General features: G+C 41.1%; 1 protein-coding gene across 1 annotated transcript in view; it reads right to left on the bottom strand.

The window, feature by feature from the left end:
- Nucleotides 1-15,528: 15,528 nt before the first annotated feature.
- Nucleotides 15,529-19,052, bottom strand: part of LOC124612917 (selenoprotein F) — a 53,472-nt gene continuing 49,948 nt past the window's right edge. Inside the window, exon 5 of the mRNA XM_047141406.1 lies at nucleotides 15,529-15,989. Within this exon, the coding sequence (XP_046997362.1) occupies nucleotides 15,879-15,989 (111 nt within the window). The 3' untranslated portion in view covers nucleotides 15,529-15,878. The remainder of the gene's footprint in view (nucleotides 15,990-19,052) is intronic.

Genomic DNA, 19,052 nt, shown 5'->3' with positions numbered 1-19,052 from the left:
GAGAAGCACAAAGGGAAGACTGCTACATGGTTGTGGTCTCCTTTATGGTTCACAATTTATTTGGAGAAACCAGAGCACACCAATACACATTGCAAGCCTCAAACAATTGTCAGCATAGAGTCAACCAAAGATCCAGTTCTGGTACCCCCATCTCCAAAGTCAATATCCTGGTAGCCAACTTGGCTAACCAGTCAGCTTGTTCATTCCCTTGGATCCCAAAGTAACTAGGGGTCCATACAAAGACAACTGACTGTCCAGCATGATGGGGGTCATTCAGGCGATCTTGGATAGTCACAAGCAATGGGTGTAGAGGGTGGCACTGGCCGACAGCCTGAAAACTACTCAAGGAGTCACTGCTGATTAAGCACTTACTAGTGCAAGAACGAAGGTGGCTAAGGGCTCAGGCAATGGCCACAAATTCTGCAGTGAATATACTGCATCCATTTGGCAGGGAGAGTAGTTCACTGTATCTTGCATATATGTAGGCAACACCAATTCATCAGTTGACAATAGAGTCAACACTGTACACCACGTCTGAGACTAGAAATGCATCAAGGACGACCAGGAACAGACAGAGAAAAAAATGTAGGGTCTATTCTCACTCAGTCGAAAGGCAAGGTCGAGGCAGGTCTGAGGACGAGGCACACACCATGGGGGTGCACGCAATGTCTCCCTGACAATAGATGACATTGGGGAAAAGAGATTTCAGTGTGGAGACTCCACATGCAAACTGCGAACATGATTCCAGCTGTTGGCCTCTGTTGTGGGAGGTAGATCTCCCTACTAAAAAAAACGGACATCATAGTTCAGATGTTCATGGGAGCAGCAAAAGTGTAGCATGGTTGAGCAGCAATTGTTGTCACATGGTCTACATGGGAGGGACATCCACATCTGCGAGTAGTCTGTTCACAGACTGGTCCGAAAGGCACCTGTTGCAAGTCAGATCCCATAATGGTGTATAGAGCCCAGCATCAGTATTGCTGAAGGTGATGCTGAGCCATATGCCAGGCTCCCATAGTCAAGATGTGACATGGTCAGAGCTTTGCAGCACTGCAAAAATGTAGAGCGGTCTACACCCCAGGTTGCGTTACTGAGACAGCATAGTGCGTTAAGCTGTGACCAGCATGTTTGCTTAAGTTGGCGAAGATTGGGACCAAACCCACAAAATGATAAGTCTCCACCACACTGAGCATTTCATCCTCAAGGTAGAGTTATGGTTAGGGATGGACAATATGACAGCAACAGATGTATACGACATGTATAGGTGGCAGATAACTGGAAGCCATGGGTGAGAGCCCAGGACTGCACCTGTCGTGTAACACCCTGAAGTCGGAGTTCAACAACACCCACAGTTGAGAAATAGTAGATGGAAAATTCGTCAGCATACAGAGAGGGCGAAACCGTAAACCCCACAGCTGAAGCTAGACCATTGACAGTCACTAGAAAAAGGGGCACATTCAATACAGAGCCGTAACGGCCCTCATTCTCTTGTACATGATGAGTACTGTGGGATGCACCCATCTGAACCTGTAAAGCATGGTGAGACAAGAAGTTCTGGACAAAAACTGAGAGTTAGTTCCAGGGACCCTACTCAAGGAGGGTAGCAAGGACGTGATGATTCCTTGTTGTGTCTTAAGCCCTAAGCAAGTCAAAGAAGACAGCAATAAGATGTTGATGCCAGGCAAAAGCTGACCGAATCGCAGACTACAGGCAGACCAAATTTTCAGCAGCAGAACAGCCTCGGCGAGACTCTTCTTGGACGGAGCCAAAAGACGCCAATGTACCAACACAGCTGTCAGCTCACTGTACATTCAAGCAATTTGCAAAAAACTTTAATAAGGCTAATTGGGCAATAGCTGTCCATCTTAAGGGGGTATTTATTGGTTTCAGTACTGAGACAATCATGCTTTCTCGCCTCTGAGATGGGAACTAACCCTTGCTCCAGATACGGTTGAAAATGGCAAGGATGTGATGTTGACAATCAACTGATAAGTGTTTGAGCATTTGGCAGTGGGTGCTGTCTGGCCCTAGAGCTGTGTCAGGGCAAAGGGCTAGCTCACTGAGGAATTCCCACTCACTGAATGGTGCATTGTAAGGTTCCAGGTGACGTGGAGTAAATAGTAAAGGGAGTCGCTCTGCCCACTGTTTGAGGAAATGAAATGCAGACTGATAATTCTCAAATGCAGAGGCTCAAGCTTAATGAAATCAAAATATTTGGCAAGAGTGTCTGGATTAGTGCAGACGTCTCCATTCACAGACCTACCAGGTACACCCACAGGGTACTGGTATCCTCAGAGGTGTCAAACCTGCGAAGGTGCGGCACATGGTTAAATGGTAACATCAAATCACTCCCAGCATTCTCATTTCTGTTGTTTTATGAGGTGGTTGACCTGGGCAAAGAGTCATTTAAAGGTAATGATGTGGTCCACTGTAGGATGTTGCTTATGGCATTGGACAGCTTTCCTGTGGTCTCTAATGGCTATAGTGATTTTGGGGGTCCACCAAAGTACTATCTTCCAGTTGGGGAGGGTATTCAAGGACAACAAGATCACGGAGTCAATGTCAATTGCTGAAAGAATGGCTGCAGATGTGCCCTGGACAACTGCATCGATACCTCCATGTGGTGGGGTATGAAGGACAACAGCAGCCCAATCAGCTTTGGAAAGGCAAGAGACAAATGAGGAAGGGTTGAAAAAATTGGAAAATGATCCCTGTGACACAGGTTATTATGGACTCTCCAATGGAGGGACGGGAGAAGATATGGTGTGCAAATGGCAAGGTCAATCGCCAAATAAGAACTACATGCCACACTAAAAGTGTTTGGGAACATTAGTATTCAAGAGGCAAAGATCAAGCTCGTGAGCAAGTTTTTGACAGCTTTACTGCAACCAGTGGTCATTGTTGCACTCCACAAAGTGTTGCGGGCATTGAAGTCAGTATTAGGAAGAGTGGAGGGAGCTGAGGAAATGGTCATTGGGAGGGAGATACATCTTACAGATGGTAACTTCCAGAGATGTCTTCACATGAACAGCTACAGCCTTCAAAGCTGTGTTGAGTGGCATGTGTTTGCTGTAGAAAGAACCCAGAATGTAGATGCAAACACTACCAAATGCTCTTTCATAGACTGTGTGATTCTTAAGACAGCTCCAATAGCCTGGTGGGTAGGCGTACACACTGCTGGGAAAGAAATGTCCTGGAGGGCAATGCTAAAAAGAGAAAGCACACAAGAGATGTCATAGCACAGCCATGTGGCAGAAAAAAACCACTGCAATTCCACTGGAGGATCACACTGTCTTGGATACAGAGGCATGTGGGATCTGATGGCGTAAGAGTCTTCCTCTTTTTGGAGGCCTAGGACTAGTAGTTACTACTACTACTACTACTACTACTACTACTACTACTACTACTACTACCACCACCACCACCACCACCACCACCACCACCACCTATCCTCCTTGTCCTTAAATGATTTAGACTTAAGTGAGGACTTGTCTGCTCCCGATTCTGGGGCAGAGGAAGAGAATATAGCCGTATAACATGCAACCTGTGGCTCCTTCAGCGACCGGCTGGCATCCAATTGCAGATCAGCAGAGTCGTAGAAAGGGAATGTCCTGAAAGACCCCATCTTCGTAAGGGATACCGGAGGAGGGCATTGATTTCTTCTGGTGGGGTTGGGGGCTGACATCCCTATCAGACAGGGAGTCGACACTCCCAAAGGGGATGTGGGGAAGCATGAGGAGTAGGACCCTCCACCACCAAGGGAGTGGGTGTTATCGTGCGGCCCTGAGGGCGAAACATAAAAGACCTGGAGGGCAGTGGAACAGTCACTAAAGACAATATTGTTGTAACAGTAGCATACGTCGTCATCATGTATGTAGGATGAAAGCTATCATGTTTCTTCTTGGCCTCTTGATATGTGAGGTGGTCAAGGGATTTGTAGTCCCGGATTTTCTTTCCTTGTTTGACAATGGTGCAGTCTGGCGAACACGGGGAATGGTGCTCACCACAGTTGACAGATGGGGAGAAGGGCAAAAGGAACATTCATGTGTAACTGATGGCCATAATCCCTACAAATGGAGCAATGTGAACGTATGGCCAAATCGCACAAATTTGTAGCACGCATAGGAGGAGGAATATACGGCTTGACATCACAGTGATACATCACCACCTTGAAATTATGAGGCAATAAGTCACCTTCAGAGGTCAAAATGAAGGCTCCAGTATCAACTGTCATGTCTTTCAGTCACCACTGGACATAACAGATAAAATGCACACCTCGTCACTTCAAATTGTCATCAGTCTGTAAAAAGATATCTTGGTGGAAAAAGCAACCTTGTACCATATTCAGACTTTTATGGAGCATTATAGTGACAGGAGTATCACCCACCTTGTCACAAGTGAGCATCACCCCCCCCCCCCCCCTCAATTATTGCAGTTTATAATACACACATTTGAAACAAGAAATGGTAATGGTCTTCACTTTGTCTGATTGACTTATCTGTACATAATGGAACATGAGCTAGGACTACCTCAGCTTGAATTTAGCATAGAATTTGTACAAGTTTACCTAAAGAGAAACGTATGAATCCTGTAAAAGGAGCAGGGAGGCCTTCTACCAGTCCTATAGGCACTTACAAATCACATGTTCCAAGTGATACCAAGATTCAATGATATAAAACACTACATCAAGAAAACTGAGAAAAAGATAAGGTGTGTAGGTTTATACTGCAAATAGAAGTCTTCAGCAGTTTACACAAAATATGGGAAATGTGATGTAGAATTGTGTGTAGAATGTTTTGAAGTATACCCTCTCAAAGTCAAATTACTGCAAATTAACTTCTGCCTGTTTGTTATAAATGGGTTATTAAAAAGATTTTGTCCAGATTTTCCTTATTTACATTGAAATCTGCTCAACAACAACACCTGTAATTGAATTACAATGTCACAGAAAAAAATTTAAAATATGCAGATAAGTGTCAAGTATGTCCACATGGAAACATTTTACAGACCCACAAGACAGAGAAAAGTCAAATAATAGTTTGTATGCGTTACTGAGGTGTAGAAAATGTCAGGAAACTAAAAATAAAGTAAAATATCCAATTCAAAAAAATTCAGGAAATTAAGGGATAAAGGACATCACATATAAGTTCTGTAATTGATAATACAGAACTGTTGCTTTTAAGTATCAAAATAATTATTAGTTATTTACATTTTATTGTAAAGAGCAACAGGACTGAATTGCTCATTAAGATGACATTCTGCTATACGTTTGTTAATATCTTCTTAGCATATTCGTGAGGTTCCCACCATCGTCTCAGATGTGTATGAAACACTTGTGCTTCATATTTAGAGCAAAGTATACTATGAAAATTGGATTTTTCCGAATTAGAAACATGGTGGGGTGCTATATCCTTCATTCCTGTAACACACTCTTCGCTATTCCTGTCCTCCACATGTCTATGTACCTACCTACTCTCACTCCTGCCTCACGGGCATGGGTGCCTTCTATAAAACACCCCCCCCCCCCCCCATCCCCTCCTTGCACACCTGCATAGTCCTTTCCCTTGTCTGCTTCTCTTTCCCCAGCACACCAACCCTATTCTACTCCTGGCAGCTCACACCTTTCCCCACCATGTCCCTGTTCATTCAACTCTTCCATGGGTAGCACTAAACACCTTCCCCAATTGTGATCCGCTATGCCTTACCTCCCTCCCTAACCCATGTGCGCTCAGGTTTTGCTTGTCTGAATGTGTGCACCTGCTACTCAAGAGCCTACTATGTGTGGTGAGTAGCAATCTTATTTCATACTGTTGTCTAAAAGAAGTTTTCATATTGGCATTATGTCATAAAACAAAAACCGATTTCATCACTTTAATGAATGCTTTATTTGTTTTGATGTGTTCAGATAACCTGCTGTCAAGTTGGCAAAGAAGTCCACCACAATACACAAGTTTTTACAATGCTTTTCACTGCACTTACAGGCGTTCTGTCACAATCAGGTTAACTGATTATCTCGTGCTTTTATCTGTGTGGCCTATATAGCAAGAGAAGGTGTCTGACATTTGATACAACTGTGTACCAGATTTTCTGCAGAGAAAGTCACTAACAAGTGTGCAAACTTACATTTAAGTTTTTATTTTCAAGCAACTTCACTGTAATATAAAATAAGCTATGTTAAGAAGTCAAAACAATGTACATTATTTAAACTTCCCGGCAGATCAAAACTTTGAGCTGGACCAGGTCTTGAACCTGGGACCTTTGTCTTTTGTGGGCTTCTGCTTTATCGACTGAACTACCCAAGCACATCTCAACACCTGTCCTCACGGCAACACTTCCCTCATTACCTAATCTTCTACCTTCCAAACTTCACAGAAGTTCTCCAGCAAAACCTGCACATTAGCACTCTTGGAAGAAAGGACATGAAATACTGGTGAGAGGAAAGCTGTAACAATAGGTTCTGAATCGTGCTTGGGTACCACAGTTGGTAGAGCATTTACCTGCCAAAGGCAAACATCCTGGTCTCACGCAGGTTTGATCTGCCAGGTTTCATATCGGTGCACATTCCACTGCAGAGTGGGGGGAAAAAAACAAACACTACATGGGTAGGTGGTGTGGAATTACAATGCGAATGCCAGTTTTGATTTATTTTCCACAAAATTTTATGAAGGTTGTTCAATAAGTACCTGTTACAAAGACAAATCTCATTAGGAACACAAGTTGGCATTACCATCATGTGTCGCAATCTATAAGATGATGCTAGGACATAATTAACAGTGATTCATATGTAAGTTTGGATTTGGCAGCCCCTGTAGTACTATCAGTGAGCATGCTGTCCTTGTGTAGAATGGGGAAGGTGCACGATTTATCTGAATTTGACAAGGGCATATTGTGATGGCCTGGAGGCTCAGCAAGAGCATTTTTGAAACTGCACAACTTGTCAGATGTTTGAGGAGAGCTGTGGTGACTGTGTTCAACTGTGGCAAAACCATGTCCAGGCATCATGGGGATGGGTGGCCACCCCTCATTACAGATGTTGGACATCATAGGCTGGGCAGACTGGTAAAAGTGAACAGGTGATGAACTCTAGGGAAACTAACATCATCAGACTTTAATGCTGGGCAGAATGCAAGTGTGTGTGAACACACAGAGCACAGAACACTCCTAGCGATGGGCCTCCGCAGTGGATGACCCATGCATGTGCCAACGTTAACACCAAGACATCGTCATCTACGACTGAAATGGCCACATGACCAATGGCACTTGTTGGCACAGTCACAGAGTGTTGCATGGTCTGATGAATCCCGAAACCTCCTTCATCAAGCCAATGGGAGGGCATGAATCCATCACCTTCCAGGGGGGCAGCTCCTTGACACCTGTATTGTGAGATGGAGACAAGGTGATGGCAGCTCCTTTATGCTCTGGGGAGTATTCACGTGGGCATCAATGGGTCCAGTGGAGCTTCTGCAAGGCACCATGATGGCCAAGGAGTATCGTACACTGGTTGCAGACCACATACACCCCTTCATGACAATCACGTTTCCTGATGGCAGTGATATTTTTCAACAATATAACGCACCATGTCGCAAGGCCAGGAGTGTGATGGAGTGGTCCGAGAAACACATTGGCAAGTTCCAATTTATGTGCTACCCCCTCTCCCATGCCCCCTCCCAACTCGGCAGAGCTGAACCCGATCAAACACATCTGCGATGTGATTGAATGTGGTGTCAGCTTGTCGACCCCCTCCTTGGAATTTACGGGAATTACATGGCTTGGGTGTGCAGATGTGGTGCCAACTCCCTCCAGCGACCTACAAAGGCCACATTTCTTCCACGCCATGATGCGCTGCCACTATCATCCGTGCCAAAGATGGCACATGCCATATATTAGGTAGATGGCAACAGTGTTCTGGCTGATCAATGTATGATTTCTGCAGAGATGGGAAAGCCACTCTCATTCCAAGACTCAGTTTTTGCTATTGGATAGGAAAACATAAGCTCAGATAAAAGTAATACTGGATGCTGTTTATGATTACTCTTCACTATCGATGACAAAAATTACATACTGATTCTAAAAATTTTGAAGTGACCAGCATCTGTTTTCTTTACAAGGACTACCCAAGCAGATGTGCTTACCAAAGAAATAAGTCAAAAAGGCCACAACATGATTCTCGCTAATTTTTCAAACAAAGTACTACAAGCCATAGGTGAGTTACTGGAAATGAGAATTGATAAGTAGGTGATGAAAATACTTACGATGCAATGGATATCATGACTTGGAACTGGACAACAAGCAAGTGCTGTACTCACATTTGAAGCTGAGCTTGGAGCACGTTAAGCAAGATATAAATGATTTTTTTTGTCGTGCTGTCATTGTTAGTGAGACCAGTTTTCATAAATACACCCAGAAACCAAGCAACAATCCAAACAATGGAATGCTTCTGGTGAATCTACTTCAAAGAATGTAAAGACGGGCGCTGGAAAAATTATGGTACCCCATTTTGCCAAGAGCAAATGTCATTTCATGACAGCAATACACTGTCACATTCACTTAGAGTTATTGCTGCAGAATTGCAAAAATTACATTACATATTGTTGGCGTACTCCTTTGTTCACCCAACTGAATCCTGACTTGTCAGCAACAATGTGATTGTCAAGTGTCATGGTCCTTTGCTCAGATCCTGCTGGAGGATGGTCGGGAGTCATGCCGGTGATCTCAGCTGTGGCAGATGAATAATGCCGCCACCATAATAAAAGCACATTACAGTTAGAAACAGTTTTTATTAGATTTGATAACTAGTGTGGGAACGATTATTGTTGCGTAATTGATGAAATAATTTGTTTTCGTTAAGTTTTGGGAGCTTTCAGCCATTTTTAAAGTAGAAAAATGTTGAATGATACAATTGTGAAAGCAATGGCAAGAAACCTTTCTTTATTAGGCACCCATACAGTTGACTGAGCAAATGGAACCTAAATACCATAGAGTGATTGGGTGACACGTAAAAATTTGCAAACGTGGCCTTCTAGTCAGACAAAGTGATGAGAGTGTTCAATTTTAGAGCCCTTGAAACTGCCTCTTGATCAAATCTACCACAAATGTTGCTATAAAGCTGGAGGGCATTTCTTCTCATTTCATGAACCTGGTGTTCATATAAGACCTTTATTTGGTAAATGGAACACATGTTGATCAGTTAGACAGTAGATTTGTAAGCCACCTGTGATTCTGTAGTAAGAAACCTCTCACTGAAGTACCAAACTTAGTTGAATGGCTCCCTAATTACTCATATTACCAGGGGATTCTTACAAGGCTATCATTACACCATATTGCTTGTTTGTAGAAACTGTGGTGGATAGTATCCATCTCATTTATGAAATGGTCTATACACAGTGTTTTGAAGTTTTATAGACGTATCCTTTCTACCAGCCTAATTTGCAAGGAAGGGAGGTTACAGTAATGTCATACTGTTGGTCTATGTCATTACAGATGAAATACACGTTCAGACTAGACAAAAATTAAGAAAAAAATGGGCTATGGGCTTTCCAGGAAATATATCAGCATTAGCTGGGAGTGAGATAGGAAGGTGAGAAAATCTAACTTGGGATGGCCAAGCAGGAATCTGAATCTCACTTCCTATGCTGACACGCTTAGCCTCTCAAGTCACTGTACCACACTGCTGTCTCAGACTGTCACTGTACTCGTCCTGCAGTCACCTTTATGAAAATAAAGGACACTGGAAGATTAAGGTTTCACATCCCTTCAAAAAGAAAACTGTTAAGATGTGAAGCTGAAGCTCATATCATGGAAGGAATTCCAGTGTCCTATTCAACGGTGATGTCCAGAATTCACCTTAAGCAATTTACGAAAACTACAGAAAACCTGAATCTGTGGCTAGGCATGTAGCTGAACAGCTGCCCTCCCAAATGAGGAACCAATACACCTCAACCCCTGTGCCACCACTTCACTGTGTTTACAAAACTGATGTTTGACTCACTGAACCAAATCCAATTCACTAGTCTGCTAAGTATTTCACATATCAGATGCTCATCTATTTCAGTTAAGGTGGTTTTAAGACAGTGTCAGAGAGAAGTTTCAAGAAGAGCGTGTACCTTATGTTTTGAAGTGAAAATAATTTTTTTGAAAATTTTAGTAATGTTATGCAATAGGGTATCAAGCGACCAGAAATTTATGCCTTAGTTGCTTTAGTGTCATAAACCAAGGCAGAGACAGGCAGGCAGTCCTGGCAACAAGCAAGAATCCTGTCCTTGTTGGAGAGGTAGCAAAGTTTCAGACAACATGTTACTTTAAGTAACTTAAAAGTACTTATAATGTTAAAATTAATACTGACAAAGAGGTGAAATGTAGAGACCAATTTAAAATTGTAAATATGACTTGTGAATTTTTTTTCTGAACCGACGGAAGTTACATATAAAGGGCAGTCAAATGGAAATTAGACAGACTATATAACATGCATGGTGCAGATGTTGGTAACACAGGTAGGTATTTCTATAGAAGTGCCCTCTATTGGGAATCAGGAATGAACAGCACTAACATTCACTGCTGTGCTGTTTTTCTATCAGACGTGCTCAATATGAAGTCAGCAAGTCATGTATGCATGACTTCACAATGGAGGCTGGGAAAGACAAACAGCGAGGTATAATGCAGTTTATGACAGAGAAAGGAGTGTCAGGAGATTAAACTCATCCCCGAATGGTTGCTATGTGTGGCAAACATAGTATGTCGTGTGTGTGTGTGTGTGTGTGTGTGTGTGTGTGTGTTTGTGTGTGTGTGTTTTTCAAGAAGGTCAGGTGTCAGTCAGGAGAGACTGATCACCTCATTACCCTTTCATCTACATCTATATATACATGATTACTCTGCTATTCACAAGAAAGTGCCTGGAAGAGCATTCAATGAACCACCTTCCAGCTGTCTCTTTACCGTTCTACTCTCGAACGGCGCACAGGAGAAACGAGCACTTAAATTTTTCTGTACGAGCCCTGATTTCTCTTATTTTATCGTGATGATCATTTCTCCCCATGTAGATGGGTGCCAACAGAATTGTTTCTGCAATCAGAAGAGAAAACTGGTAATTGAAATTTCATGACAATATCCTGTAATAAATAAAATTGCCTTTGTTTTAATGATTGCCACTCCAATTGATGTATCATATTTGTGGCACTATCTCCCCTATTTTGCAATAATACCAAACGAGCTGCCCTTCTTTGAACTTTTTCGATGTCACTCGTCAGTCCAACCTGATGCGGATCCCACACCGCACAGCAATACTTCAGGATAGGGCGGACAAGTGTGGTGTAAGCAGTCTCTTTCGTATACGTTTTGCACCTTCTAAGTGTTCCTCCAATGAATCACAGTCTTTGGTTTGCTTGCTCTACCCACAACATTATCTATTTGATCATTCCAAATTAGGTTATTTGTAATTGTAATCCCTAAGTATTTAGATGAATTTACAGCCTTCAGATTTGTGTGACTTATTGCGTAAGCAAAATTTAGCAGATTTCTTTTAGTACTCACGTGAAAACTTCACACCTTTCTTTATTCAGGGTCAACTGCCACTTTTCACACCATACAGATATCTTACCTAAATAATTTTGCAATTTGGTTTGGTCATCTGACGACTTTACAAAACAGTAAATGGCAGCATCATCTGAAGACAATCTAAGAAGGCTACTCAGACTGTTTCCATGTCATTGCTGCAGTGGATGCTGTCATTAGAAATGACCAATGGCGGACAGTGGAAGACATTCGGCTCACATTGGACATCAGTCACATGGTGGAACATGTTCATCCAGAATAACACGTTTCACTTCTTCTTCGCAAGTAGATGAAAGATGTTCATGTAAAAATATTAAGTAGTTAGTATTTACAGAATTTCCCACCTTGCACGCACTTGGCTGACATACATACAAATCTGGAGAAAGACATGCAAGCACAGAACATTCCCAAGATGCCGCTGCAACTGAGTGTCTCCACCTGCTGCAGAGGGGTCACTTATGCTTTGGTGACATGGCTTGGTGGTATAAGAGACAACAATGGATGCACATGGACTCACCCCCACCAAAAAATCCAAAGCCAGGTATGACAGCTCTGAGAAAGTCAACAGGATCTTTTTCTTTGACAGCAAGGGGCTACTGTTCATTGAGTTTCGGCAACACGGTGCCACAACTGGCACACAGCAGTACATGGACACTTTATAACACTTGAAGCATGCCATCAATTGCAAATGCCCAGTAGTGCTGCAGGATAATGTCTGCACACATGTAGCCCAGGTTCTTTTGCTGGGAAGCCCTTACACATCCTCCATACAATCCCTATCTCTCACCATGCGATTTCCATATTATTGGAGCCTCTAAAAAAAGGCATTCTTGGCCATCGATTTGCTTCAGATGAAGAGGTGCATGTCTGGGTACATTCATGCTTCCACAGGCAACTGGAAAAACATTTTTCCATGAAGGCACTGACCATCTTGTCTCACAGTGGAACAAATGTATTAACAGTTATGGTGATTACTTTTGAAATAAACAGTTTACTTATTTTTCATCTGTCTCACCTCCATTTGACTGCCCCTCATATGTTAAAGAGACAGCAGGCTGCAATAAGTAACCAATGGGACTGTCCCTTGGTGGGGAAGACTTAAAGGATGCGATGTTTCAATCATTGCTAATGACAGAACTGCTGGGGAGGCACAATGGACTGTTGACAGTGATAATGGACTGTTACAGGGCAAGCAACCAGGGGCGGCTGTATAGGCTTCGGAGGGCTGCCACCGTGCGCAGCCTTCTCCGGCAATGTGGTCCAGCAGGCAATCATCAGCCACTACCAATAACAAAATGTCAGCTGTCAGTTTGGGGGACTGGCCAGGAACACGACAGGATACTAGCTCATGGCATACAGGCTGTACAGGTCACAGCAATATGCAATATACTGTATCAAATTCCTGTCATTGGGAAAAGGGTAGTTTCCAGTCATTGCGAAAAGTGTAGTAACTCCAGAGACTTGCCAAGACATCAGCTATTAGTTGCCAATAACAATGTAATGCATTGGTTCAGAACTGTTTAATTAATTAACAGGAAATATAGTGCTCAGAAATGGTTTCTTGAACTGATGACGTCTTTCATCAAAGTCTTAAATATCCTAACTAAGAACTTGAATGCTTTCCTGTTGAGTTCTCCTTGGAACACAAGGTAGGAGGAGGTAGGACATAGCTTGAGGCTGCACCGTCAAGCCTAAAAAAAAGTAAGTGGACATTAACATTACCTATAACTGTAACCACATCCTTTCCCTGAGACGATTCTGTTTCTGACATGGCTTGTTCCTGGAGATGTCATTATGCAAATTAGGCTTTTTCTCAGTATTAGCAGTAGTGTAAGGGCCAGTAGAAGGTAGACTCTTGCTAGATAAGTTGGGCTTGACTTCTGTGGAGGCTAAATTGGTTTTCTGACATTGCTATTCTATCAACTGCATTCTGTGTTTGTGTTATGCATGAGAAGTGAGTTTTATATGAAAGAATTTACATGTCAAAGTTAGCAGCACAGTGTTTTGACGCAATGAAAAAGGCAAGCGACTGGCGGGTATGAGCTGTGGGGTAGTGATTCCTGGCCCCCCCTACCTTTTTTTTTTCCTGGCAGGTTACAGCGGGCAAGCGAGATCTGTGCCGGTGTTTTCATTTGCAGAGATGGCTGCTGAGAGTCGCAATACAATAAATGAAAGCACTAGGATAGGAACATAAACAGAGGTTTAAATGTCTCGAAAAACTTGGGAGTAAAACACCAAATTAATATGGATGATGATAGGATTCTTGTCAGCACATCACTGAGGACTTAGTAGGAGACAAAAAAAAACTACAAAGTTTCAGTGGATAAAGTAGTAGAACCCTAGCTTAACTAACAGAATGACAAAGACCTACAAGGTGTACAACTTTGCTTCCGCCGTTTGCCGATAGGTGGCGGCAACAGTAAGTAGCGGTCAAAAGAAACAGATCGCAGATGTCGGGGAGATAGCTTGGACCTTGGTCAACATAACCTCATTCAAACATTAGTCAATTTGTGTCTGCATCATAAAGTTTTCTTGATTAAAATTTCAGTTTACAAGCCTAATTCTCATCATTTGCGGGAGTTGTTACAGTTTTGTTTCAATATGAAGAAAACAGCAGGTGATTCTCCTCAAATGCTCTTAAGTACGTGTGGTAAGGACGCTATTAGTGAAAGAACGTGTCGTAAGTGGTTTCAACGCTTTAAGAACAGTGATTTTAACGGCGTAGACCGACATATTGGTGGAAGAGAGAATGTTTTCAAAGATGCAAAATTGGAGACATTGCTGAGTGAATACTCGCGTCAAACTCAAGAAGATTTGGCACGATTAGTGGGAGTGACACAGCAAGCCATTTCAAAATGTCTCAAGGCTATGGGCATGATTCAGAAAGAAGGAACTCCAGTCCCATGTGAGCTGAAACCAAGAGACATGAAACGGCATTTGTGAACAGTTGCTTCAGATGCAAAAATGGAAGGGGTTTCTGCACCGCATTGTGACCGGGGATGAAAAATGGGTTCATTACAATAACCGTAAACGCAAAAAATCACGGGGATATCCCGGGCATGCTTCCACGTCGACAGTCAAATCGAATATTCACGGCTCCACAATAATGCTCCGCATTTAGTGGGACCGGCAGGGAGTCGTGTACTATGAGATGCTAAAACCAAGAGAAACACTCACAGGTGCTCGTTACTTAACACAATTAATGCATTTGAGCAGAGCATTAAAAGAAAAACGGCCGCAATACAGCGATAAGCACAATAAAGTGATTTAGCAGCACGACAATGCTTGACCCCACGTTGAAAACGAGGTCAAAACGTACTTGGAAACGTTCAAATGGGAAGTCCTACTCCACCCACCGTATTCTCCAGACATTGCTCCCTCTAACTACCACCTGTTTAGATCAATGGCCCATGGCCTGGCTGACCAACACTTCTGATCTCATGAAGAAGTCACAAATTGGATTGATTTGTGGATCGCTTCAAAAGATGAACAATTTTTTTTTGAGGCAGAATTCATAAACGGCCCGAAAGTTGGGAGAAAGTAGTGGCCAGTGATGGAAAATACTTTTAATGATACGTGTGTAACCAATTTGTTTCATTAAAGCCTCAAAAACTGGGGGAAAAAAATGGTGGAAGCAAAATTGTACACCTTGTATACAATAAAAGGAAGCTGGGGGATCCATTGCAAGCACTGAATGAGTTGGTACAACACTTTAGCCTCAAAACAGCAAACTGGTGACCGACGGCAGGAAGGCTTCAGCTGGAAGTCTTCTGGATGCATTTTTTAAGAAACTGATTCAAATTATACAGGAAACCAAATTATTCTCAAAGGCATTTGAAAACTAAGGGGTAATGCTGGTAGAGGTAGCAAAACAATTTTCATTCACAAAGATCAAATGAAGAAATGACAAACCTTTCATTTTACCATTTTACTTTCTAATACAACAACATTGAGACTTATGAGTGAAACCAAAATCATCACTACACATTCACTCCCACTTTAATTTTCTGTTAATTGTGATGACAATTTATTACACTTTGTAACAACTGAACACAAATATGACATTTGTTATGTAAATCACAGCCTCTATAAAACAAAAATTACTTATCTTTTTATTTAACATGTAAATACTTGTCTGTGTGTCTTTTGTAGCTCACAAGTTTTACAGGTCCATTTCAGATTGAAAATCACAGACCACAGCCAGACTTCCAAAGCTGATTATACACAGAATTATCTACTTACTACCTGTGTCCTATCTTACAAGCTCTTACTCTGGCACTTGTACAGTAACATAAAACTTTTGCACGTAAAAAACAGAACAGCAAGACACATCAAACCATATTACTTTCCAAGTAGTCTCTCTTTTCATCTTCTACAGATTCCAAATGCGTCTTCAAAAATTCTTCCACTGAATCGGTATTCCATTTATCAATTGCCAGTACCTGTAAAAAATTTGTAATACAATTGTGTGTTTGTAAGTTCTGTACAGTGATAAGATAACATAGAAAGAACATGAAAAATATTAAAACTATGACTTCACTATTTCAACATCTAGGAACATGTGAGGTAATACTGGCCCTATGACTTGTCTTAAGAGATAGTCAAAACTTACATTTGTAGATTTGGTACATGCTTTTAACAACACTGACTCAAATGCTTGCTTTAAAATTCTGATGGCTGCAGAGATAAAATACTCCGAGCTAAATGCTATTCACAATTTTGTACAAAAGGCAGACTTCAGTTGTAAGAGTCAATGGATGAGAAAGAGATTCAGTAGTCTAGGAGGCAGAGAGAGTTGTAGCCTCTCGTTGATGTTATTCAATCTGCACACTATGCAAGAAGTAAAGAAAATGAAGGAAATACTCAGAAAAATGCATGAAAGCTCAGAGAGAAGAAATAAAAACTGAGGTTTGCAAAAAATATTAAAATTCTGTCAGAGGCAGCAAGGTACTTGGAATAGCCACTGAATGGAATGGATCATGCCTTGGAAGGAACTTGCAAGATTAACACCAACAAATATAAAACAAAGCTAATTGAATGTAGTTGAATTAATTGAAGTGGTGCACATAGAATTAGATTCAGAAATGAGACAATAAAAGCAGTAGATACGTTTTGTTATTTGGGCAGCAAATTAACCAATGACGGCCGAAGTCGGGAGGATAAAAAATGCAAAATGGCAATAGCAAGAAAACATTCTACAGGTATCTGTATGGAATTCAGCCTTGTGAAGAAGTGAAACATGGATGATAAGAAGTTTAAAATACATGGAAATTCATTATCACTCATTTTCAAAAACAACGTAATGCATTGGAAATCAAAATGGTGGATAATAATATTGAAAATGCATTGTTTCAAAAGTAATCAATAATTTTTAATAAGGTCCTTGCAGTGGGATTGGTTAATCCAGTACTTGTGGAAATTTGTTAATCATATTTGTTTAAAAAATTTTAGTTTTCAAAAATTTTACAATCATGCGACAACACATTAGACCTGAGATACAGAGAAGATGGGCAGTGTCTCCCAGACGACCGAGAGTAAATGTTCACACATAGTAAGACATTTATTACTGACTACTGGACAATAATCATAGTGTGCCATCTGGCTCTTTTCTGTGTGGTGTTGTCATTGTGTGTGTTTGTTGAGTGTGTTTGTACACACTTACACACAAATTAACACACAGAGTTGCAAACATCCTAACGAGACAGGGTTTCCAAATAGCATATAAGACTGGGCAAACCCTCCAATCACACATAAGCCAACTAGCTACCAAGAGGGATAAATTCCAATGATCATACATAAACTTGAACGTCAAAGTTGTGATGCAGTATATATATATGCAGAAATTTTAAAATATTATACAAAGAACATATCAGCTGTTGGAAGTACGAAACAAACCATTCCACATTTGCAGAACATTTAATACACCATAACCACCATCCTAAAACATGGAACAAGAAATGAAAATAATGAGAATAAGCAACCATGACAAACATATTACACAAATGCAAGAGAACTTCCACATTCAGAAAGCCATTGCTGAAAAGAAATGTGTGATAAATGAACAAACACACATCAGTACAGGCTCCCTACTACACTTAATAAAAGAAATGATAAGATAAAAAAAACCTGCCCCGCGCACCAGTGCGCCCCTTACAAGACTGTGGCAAACAATTACCCCAGCTTTCATCTTGGTCAGCCCAGCAGATGCTTTAATATAAAAAATTGTGAACACAAGGATGCTTTTAGACTAAAAAGTTTAAGTAAATATGCAATCGCCACTCATATGGCTCAACATTGATACATTGTTTCTAACATTAAAGGTATTTTATACCGCCAACAGAGGCAATAAAATAAAACTCCTAGAAGAATTTGAAATTTGCAAACACACAATTTCCTCCACTGTGGTCTAAATGAGTAACTTGAGCTATCGAAAAAAAATTTCTATCCGAGTTCCTTGGGCTTTTCATTAAATTAGACAGAGACTTCCAACAGATACAAGTCTGAAAAAGAATATCCCTGATGGAACAGACAACACACCTTCACTACCTAGCATCATAACTACAATACAAGAGGAAGAGCACAGACCAAAACCACCACACTTAAGTAGGCACTCATAGTACCTCAATAACAAATATTTTAAATTGTTTACATTTCCTAAAACATGCCATAACTATAACCTGCATATTTTTATATTTGAAATAACCTGTTTTTGACATCAGTATAAAGTTTATTAAACCAAAGATTTAATATTTAGCAACAGTGTAGCATCCTCCCACCCTTCACCTTTTTAATTTTATTCCTTCAATTAACTTACAAACTGTGATTTGTGTCTGTGTGTGTCTATGTATTTAAGTTTTAGTATGCAGTCTGACGGCTTTGTAATGTTTCATTAAGTTTCCACTGGCACCAGTTATTAAAAAAACTGAAAACAATTTGTCCTATAGTTCTTGAATAATAAGTTAATTCTTAGAGCAAAAGCATATTTCTATTAGTCACATGTTGCACTTTTCACATATTCTGTGTTTCTTTTATATCTGTGTTTGATAGCTTAGTGTAGGGAACTACCTGCAATGTTTTCTTGCATAACACAACTGGTACACACTATAGCGACAAGTTATCGTCATCAGCCATCATCTGCTGTATTTGTTTCATTTGCCAATGGAAATTGTGTGTGCCATCACAGATGATGTTGCAGTGAAAAGTCACTGAATGCAATGTTCACTGTTCTGATAAATAACATTATTGTTCTACATAATTCAGTGAGTAGATAATTTACACAAAATAACAGGCTTGGAAGATACACATCTAACAAAGTCTAACAGTCCCAATCACAGCTCTACTGACAACTGGTAACCCTAACATGATCCAAGCCTAAAGAACTACACAAGGAGATGATTACAAGAGGCAAAGAGACTCCCGAGTATTGCGATTAGCAGTACACTTGCCACCATTCTGGCCACACAATCCCACACTATGGTTCCCTTAAGTGCAGGCAAGTTTTAATT

The sequence above is a fragment of the Schistocerca americana genome, chromosome 4, assembly GCF_021461395.2.
Source record: "Schistocerca americana isolate TAMUIC-IGC-003095 chromosome 4, iqSchAmer2.1, whole genome shotgun sequence".
NCBI classification, from domain to species: Eukaryota; Metazoa; Arthropoda; class Insecta; order Orthoptera; family Acrididae; genus Schistocerca; species Schistocerca americana.
Note: the sequence above shows the minus strand (reverse complement) of the source record. Positions and strands in the feature narration are given on the sequence as shown.